The sequence below is a fragment of the Orycteropus afer genome, unplaced genomic scaffold (genome assembly GCF_000298275.1).
Source record: "Orycteropus afer afer isolate SDZICR_OR568_19922 unplaced genomic scaffold, OryAfe1.0 scaffold00460, whole genome shotgun sequence".
NCBI lineage: Eukaryota > Metazoa > Chordata > Mammalia > Tubulidentata > Orycteropodidae > Orycteropus > Orycteropus afer.
The window spans coordinates 386,784-394,222 of NW_006922047.1; the positions used below are offsets into that span (position 1 = coordinate 386,784).

The window sequence follows — 7,439 nt, forward strand, 5'->3', positions numbered from 1 at the left end:
CTGGCGAGGGTGTCTGGGTCCTGGCAGGGTGGCTGGGTCTGGCGAGGGTGTCTGGGTCCTGGCAGGGTGGCTGGGTCTGGCAGGGCATCTCACCCTGAAGAAGGGCTGTTTTTTCACATCCTCTGCATCCCTCTCACTGGATCCCAACCTCCGCTCTGGATTCCGCCGCAGCAGCTGTAGGGAGAGAACACTGTTTCAGGGTCTGCCCCTCCCAAGCCCCAGGTTCCCGCCCCAGGTCCACAGAGGCTCTCCCACGTTGGGGGATCCTCACCCTTCGCATGATGCCGATGGCTTCAGCTGACAGAAAGCGGGGGTAGCGAACCTCATCATTGACGATGCTGTCGAATACCTCCTCCTCATCGTCCCCTGGGAACGGGGACTGGGGACAGGGAGGGCCAGGTGAAGCCAGCCCAGCCCACCTGAGCCCTCTGCGCTTTTACATGGTGGTGTTTTACATGAAAGGTGGTCAATACTCCCGTTTTACAGATGCGGAAACTGACGCCAAAGAGCAAAGCCATGTGCCCTGAACCACACAGCACATGTTGTGGAGGCAGATTTCGACCCCCCACCCTTGGACACATGGGAGTTCCATTCCGTGAGATCCTAGGGATATATAGGGTAGGGGGAGCCGGTGGCCTCACCTCCCCAACCAGCATCTCGTAGAGCAGTACGCCCAGCCCCCACCAGTCCACAGCCCGTGTGTACGATGTGTCTGTCAGCACCTCGGGTGCCAGGAACTCCGGGGTCCCACAGAACGTGCTGGTCCGGTCCCCAAAGCCCATCCCTGGTTATGGAAGGGTTCTGGCTCTAGCCCAGCTGGGGGTGGGGGCAGGGTGGGGCAAGCCCATACTGGGTGGAGTCCCCAAAGGCCAGTCCCTCACCCACCCAAACCCAGCCTTCCACGGCCCCTCACCCTCCTTGCAGAGCCCAAAGTCTGCAATTTTGACATAGCCCTCGGTGTCCAGAAGCAAATTGTCCAACTTCAGGTCCCTGTGGGGGTTGTGGGGTATAAAAGGGATAAGTAAGGCCAGGTCCTGCCTGAAGCCAGAGGGTCTCCAGTGGGTCAAGAGCAGGTACACACACACACATACACACACACACCTACCTGTAGACAATCTTGTGTTCATGGAGAAACTGCAGGCCCAGCACCACACAGGCCGAATAAAAGCTGCAGAGAGAGGCTGGTGTGAGGCGACCAGGCCACCCAACAAGTAGGGCATCACAGAAGCCTGGCTCTCCCAGGAGGCTGAGGGAGGTGGGGCCCGAGGGTGGGAGGATGGGAAAGGGGCTGCAAGGCTCCCAATTCTGAGGCATCGGGTGCTGGCGGGGAAGGGAGGGTGAGCAGGGGGCTGGGCGGGGGTGTCACGGGTGCTGGGGTGGGTCAGGGTGGTGGGCCTCACACTGCGCGGGGCTCAGAGAAGACATCGCTATGGATGTGCAGCATCAGGTCACCGCCAGCTGAGTACTCCATCACAAAGCACACGTGCTCTGGCGTCTGGAAACAGCCGAACAGGTTCACCAGGAAGGGGTGCCCTGCGCTGGTCACAGCTGCCAGGATCCGCTTCTCACACATCAGGCTGGGTGGACAGGGGCCGGGGTCAGAGGCTGCCCCCATCTCCAACGTCCAGAGTCCTCAGTCATCAGGTACTTGGGGAGGGCCTCCTGCAGGCCAGGCCTTTGCTGGGGAGCCTTGGACAAGTTGCTTAGTATCTCTGAACCTTGGCAGTTCTGTCTGCTTAAACGAGCACAGAGAATCCATCCTTTCTCTTGATAATAGCCCATGATCTCCTTTTGGGGAACCACCAGGAGTAAGCATGAGGTCCAGGCTAGTCAGAGTCTCCATCTCCCTAGCTAAGGATTGGTTCAGGGATGGGCAACCCAAGCTAATGGGGCTGTATCTCAGGATTTTTGCTGGAGCTAGTAGAAAAGAAGGACTAAAGCTAGTGGGATGAGCTGCTGGCCTTGGGGGCATTTCTGCCCACACAAAGGGACTGCAAGCAAAGCCCACACAAGGGAAAACAGACCTTACACATGTCCTCTGAGCACCTGGATACAGCCATGCCTGAAGGACTTTTCTAGTCCAGATCAATAAATTCCTTTATTTGCTTAAGCCTATCTGAGTTGGATTCCTGATTAATAAAAGGGTGTTGAGAGGATTGGGGATCTGAGTGCCTCGACCAAGAGCTTACAAGGGCAGGCACTGTGCTGAGTACTTTAGACACATGCACCCTCACTGAATTCACCCAACAATCCTGAAAGGAAGGCATTATTTCCCCCCTGTATAGACTGGGAAGCTGAGGTTTAGAGGCTGAAATGACTTTCCTAGGATCTCCAAGTACATGAGTGGCAGATGTGGGATTTGAACCAGGGTCCCTGATCCCAAAGCAAAAATAGTGTAGTGACACCACTATAAGCAAAGGCTTCAAAGCCTGACTCCTTAGGTTCGCATCCTGGCCCTCTTAGGTTCAAATGTGGCCACGGGAAAATTGCTCAATTTCTCTGTGCCACAAGCAGAATGGGGACAGTAACAGTATTTACCTTATAGGCCTGTTGTGAGGAATAAATCGGTTACTGGATGTAAAGCACACAGTAGGTGCTTTGTAAGACTTGTTATGATTATTTTAAACACTAGCTTACTAAGTGCAAGTGACTGGTCACGGTCATTTTCACAGCAGCCCCAAGGAGGGAAACTCTTCTATTTCCCATTTCCCAGAGAGAGGAGACTGAGGTCCCCAGGGGGCCTGAGCAGGGCTGCCTACCTCTCCACCTCATCTCGGGCTACAATGTCCCCTTTCTTCAAAGCCTTGATGGCAAACAGCTCCCCGCTGGGCCGGAATTCAGAGAGCAGTACCTGGAACAGCAGTGAAGAGGGGTAGGCTTAGGGCCCAGCCCAGGGGGCCGAGGTCTGGACCTCACGACTCCTAGCCTCCCACTCCCCACCCCTCACCTCACCTTCCCAAAGTGACCCCGGCCCAGCACTGCCAGGAACTTGAAATCTTCCAGGGTCAGGGGTGACTTCCTCAGAGGGCTGGGGAGAGAGGGCACTGGTGGGGACTGGGGAGGTGGGAGGGGCTGTGGGAGGGGCTGTGGGAGGGGCTGTGGGAGGGGCATCACCTGCACAGGGCGGGGCCTTGGGTCTCCGAAGGTAGCTCAGGAGTTGGGGGCAGTTCTTGGATTCGAGAACTCTGCAGCAGGGAGAAGAGGTCACAGTACGCAGAGTCGGAGGTCCCCCCAAACCACAGTGACCCCTGATCTGCCTCATCACCTCTGTCCTTACCTCTCCCCCCAACTCACTTCCCTCTAGTCACACTGTTACCTTAACACACCAGGCACATTCCCACCTCAGGGCCTTTGCACAGCTGGTCCCTCTGCTTAGAGGGCTCTTTCCCCAGACACTGCACAGTTCCACCCCCACGTCCTTCAGGTGTCTATCAATGTCACCTTTGCAGGTCAGCTGACCACCTTATTAAATAAAGAACCACCCCCACTGTTTCCCTGCCTTATTTTTCTCCACAGCACTTCACATTCCAAGTATATTTTATCATTTACCTCTTTGTTAGCTGGTATTAAACCTTATGGAACTACTTAACTCTTTATATCACATACATATATAACTTTGAAAAGAATGAAAATTATTTTTTTTAATGGAAAAACAATTTTCTATTTGCCGATCACCTTCATTCTACAAGAAGGTCCTACAGAGTTCTAAATACGGAACCCATTCAAACGGGTATACAGTGGTCCCAGTTCTGCCCCAACCACCCTCCCCAAGCCAGTTAACAATTTCTTGGGTATCTTTCTAGATGTGAAGAGCTCTGGTGGCACAGAGCCTAAGGCATTTGACTGCTAACCAAAAGGCTGGTGGTTCAAACCCACCAGCTGCTCCATGGAAGGAAGATGGGGCAGTCTACTTCTGTAAAGATTTACTGCCTTGGAAACCCAATGGGGGTCGCTATGAGTTGGAATCGACTCGATGGTACCAAGCCTGGTTTTTGAGTTTTTCTAGATATATCCTATATCCACAGAAGCAAAAATGCAGGAAGAGGCCCCGTTTTTCTTAACACCTACAAGCGACAAAGATTCCAATCTTGCACTTCCCACAGGACAGTCTACCTTGGAATCATCCTGCACTAGCACATGGAGACTGCCTCATTTTGTAACAGCTGCCTGGCGATCTACTTCCAAAAACTCAGCCACTGAAAACCCTACAGTGCACAGTTCCATGCTGACACACATGGGGTCGCCACCAGTCAGAACCGACTGGACAGCAGCTGGTGATACGGCGTCACTGGAACCAGCCTCACCCATTTGGCTATGCGTCTGTGGCTGCGGCTGTGCTATAAGAGCAGACTTGAATTGCTGTGACTGGCACTGTCTGGCCCACAGAGCCAAAAATATGGACCATCTGGGCCTTTACCGAAAACGTCTGCCCACCTCTGACTAGATCAAGATACAAAATGTTCCATCACCCCGGTAGGCATCCTTGTGCCTTCCTCCAGTAACCACTATCTTGACCTCTATCGTCAATGTGAGTTTTAAATATGCTGGTTTGGCAGCGCACTGAGACACAGAAAGGTCAGACTGCTTGCTGTGGGTCACACGGCCAGGAGGTGTCAGAGCAGGGCTGGGAACCCAGGCCACCTTGCTCCTGAGTTCACATTTTTTTAACCAGGATAGAGAGCTGGGCTATCAAGTCCAAGTTCTTCCAGAGATGTACTGTGTGACCTGGGAAAGTTCCTAGCAGTCTCTGGGCCTTGAGTTGGGAAGAAAGCCTGGAGGAGGACCATCCTACCTCAGCTGCTGCCCTAGGGGAGGAGGAAGAGCGCTGCTCACCAGGCTTGATGGGCTGGAAGGAGGCTCCAACGGGCTCTTTTGGGGCGAGCTGTCTGAGTTGGGCCCAAGGTTCAGCTTCTCAACAGAGATGTCACTGCTGCGGAGGGAGGGAGGCATACCTGGGACCCAGCGCCCCGGGAAGCAGGGAGGGGCAGCCAGGAGCCCTGGGCCCTCCCTCTTACCCCATAGGCCGGGCCTCGGGTCCCAACGAGGGCCCTGGGCTGAGCGTGCCTGTGGCCGTGGCACTGGGGATGAACCTCCTGAGCAGCCGTACCCACGTGGCCACGTCGATGTTCATCTGCCTGGCGCGCTGAAACGCCTTCCCTGGGGGACGGGCGGGTGTCACCTCTGCGGCAGTGCCCAGGACCCCAGGCCTCCCCTGTGCTGGCCAACACCCTCACCCTGCTGCTTGGAGAAAATTTTCTTCTGTCTTCGGAGTCGGGGGATCCTCTCGATGACAGGGTTCCGGAAGGTCACCTGGGGAGAGGGGGAGGGGTGAGGACCCCTCACCTGCATCTGAGCACTCCAAGGAGGAATCCTTTAGGAGGATGGGTGTGTGTACCCAAAGGTTTAGGGCGTTCAGATTACTGCGCCATCACATCCAATTCCAGAGCACTCTCGGATATTATTAAGGGGTCATAAAAGCCAATTCACTGCCCAGTGGGTAACTGTCTCAGCTGACAGCTTGGAAGAGCAAGAAGCGGGCAACCAGGAAGGGGTCTGATACATCAAGACTGACATCCAAGTACACGGAGGGATGGACACAGGGGAGCGGTAACTATCGGGAGGAAGTAGGAGAGGAGCTGTTGCATTGGGGTAAATTGTGGACAATGTCATAAGACAAAGTGTATGTGAACTGCTGGATGGAAAGTGAATTTGCTCTGTAAATTTTCACCCAAATCACAATTAAAAAAAAAAAAAAAAAAAGACTGGCATCCAAATCCTGCAAACGGGGGTCCCACGATATCCAGAGCAGTGAGTCCTCAAGTTTGGTCCCCAGCACCACCGTCACCTGGGAATGCATTAAAATTGCATGCTCTCGGCTGTGGTTGGGGATCCCAGTGATCTGGCTCAACAAGTCCTCCAGGTGATGCTGATGCTGGTGTCTACTTACATTTGGAAACCATTGGTCTGGTTGACTTCTCCCAACTCAAGCATATCTTCTAGAAGGTGCCAAAGTTACAGGACTGTTCAATACAGTCTCCACTAGCCACATGTGGCTGTCTAAATTTAAAGAACTACCTGAAATAAAATGATAACTTCAGTGTTCCCCACTGTTGTTGTTAGGTGCCACTGAGTCAGCTCCAACTCACAGCAACTCCACACGCAACAGAACGAGACACTGCCCAGCCCTGCGCCACGCTCACAGTCATTGCCATACCGGAGCCCACTGTGGCAGCTATCTCTTGAGGGTCTTCTTCTTTGGTGCTGACTTTACCAAGCGCAATGTCCTTCTCCAGAGACTGGTCCCTCCTGATAACATGACCTCTGACCTTCCTCCCTTCTAAGGCTACACTTCTTCCATGGCAGATTTATTCATCCTTCTGACAGTCCATGGTATATTCAATATTCTTTGCCAACACCAGAATTCAAATGCATCAATTCTTCTTCAGTCTTCTTTGTTCATTGTCCAGCAAATCTCAAGAATTATATTAAATAAAATATTAACTTCTCTGAACTGTGCTAGGTCTAGTGCTCCCCCTTGAACTGTGGCTAGGTCTATGCGGTAGCACTTTGGTAGAGGCATCAGGATGAGAAAGAATGCTGTGAGTAAACGTCATGGGCTAGCAGAAACACTTCAGAATTTGGCCCCTGGGTCACCCACTGCCATTTCCCACTCAGTTTTGGCCAGTTTTCCCAGCAGAAGAACTCATTCACTGCCCTGCCACCTGGAGTCAGACTGTCTCTCTGCTCATTACTTTCCATGGTCCTCAACTACTGGATCATGTAAGAATTTCTGCACAGAGGTAGGGCTAGAGGACGAGATATAAAGTGGGGCACACGTGTATGTTAGGGGCACATTTAAAGAATTTTCTAGAATTATTTTGGCTAAACAATGAAGTCGGTTCCCTTCTCTGTGCCCGTTTCTTCCTCTGCCAAACGTAACTAATAACAGTTGCTGTTTCAATGGGTTGTTGTGAGAATTACTGAGTGTGTGCCTGTAAAGCACACACCACAGGGCCTGGCTTGTGCTACAAACGGTCAGCTGACGATACTGTTATTACTAAACCTTTCATTCATTATTATTCTAAATAATGTTACTTAGACCAGGGGTCCTCACCCAGGGGACACCTGGCAATGGCTGGAGACGTTTTTTGGTTGCTCCATCTGGGGAGGCAGAGATGCAATGGGCATGTAGTGGGCGGAGGACAGGGCTGTTGCTGAATACAGTGCCCGTGACGGCTCCCACCACAGAGAACGAGCAGTCGCAAATGTCCAGAGCACCGCGGCCGGGAACCTGATTGAGACCTTAACCCCAGGGCCGTTCAGGAAGACTCCTTCTCTCTACCTGACTGCAGTGCTGGTGGCTGTCTCTATGACACGACACCCATTCTTTCTCTGTTGTTTTGTTTCTTCTCGCTTGGTAATTTTTTTTTTTTTTTTTT

General features: G+C 52.7%; 1 protein-coding gene across 1 annotated transcript in view; it reads right to left on the reverse strand.

Moving 5' to 3' along the window:
* The window catches only part of PKN1 (protein kinase N1), a 25,749-nt gene that overhangs the window by 946 nt on the left and 17,364 nt on the right, over positions 1 to 7,439 (reverse strand). The window contains exons 8-20 of the mRNA XM_042782756.1: positions 7,115 to 7,161; positions 5,235 to 5,310; positions 5,016 to 5,157; positions 4,834 to 4,930; positions 3,115 to 3,185; positions 2,953 to 3,028; positions 2,760 to 2,851; positions 1,401 to 1,577; positions 1,106 to 1,168; positions 914 to 990; positions 642 to 784; positions 272 to 379; positions 94 to 174 (exon numbers count right to left, since the gene is read on the reverse strand). Of these exons, the coding sequence (XP_042638690.1) occupies positions 94 to 174; positions 272 to 379; positions 642 to 784; positions 914 to 990; positions 1,106 to 1,168; positions 1,401 to 1,577; positions 2,760 to 2,851; positions 2,953 to 3,028; positions 3,115 to 3,185; positions 4,834 to 4,930; positions 5,016 to 5,157; positions 5,235 to 5,310; positions 7,115 to 7,161 (1,250 nt within the window). The remainder of the gene's footprint in view (positions 1 to 93; positions 175 to 271; positions 380 to 641; positions 785 to 913; positions 991 to 1,105; positions 1,169 to 1,400; positions 1,578 to 2,759; positions 2,852 to 2,952; positions 3,029 to 3,114; positions 3,186 to 4,833; positions 4,931 to 5,015; positions 5,158 to 5,234; positions 5,311 to 7,114; positions 7,162 to 7,439) is intronic.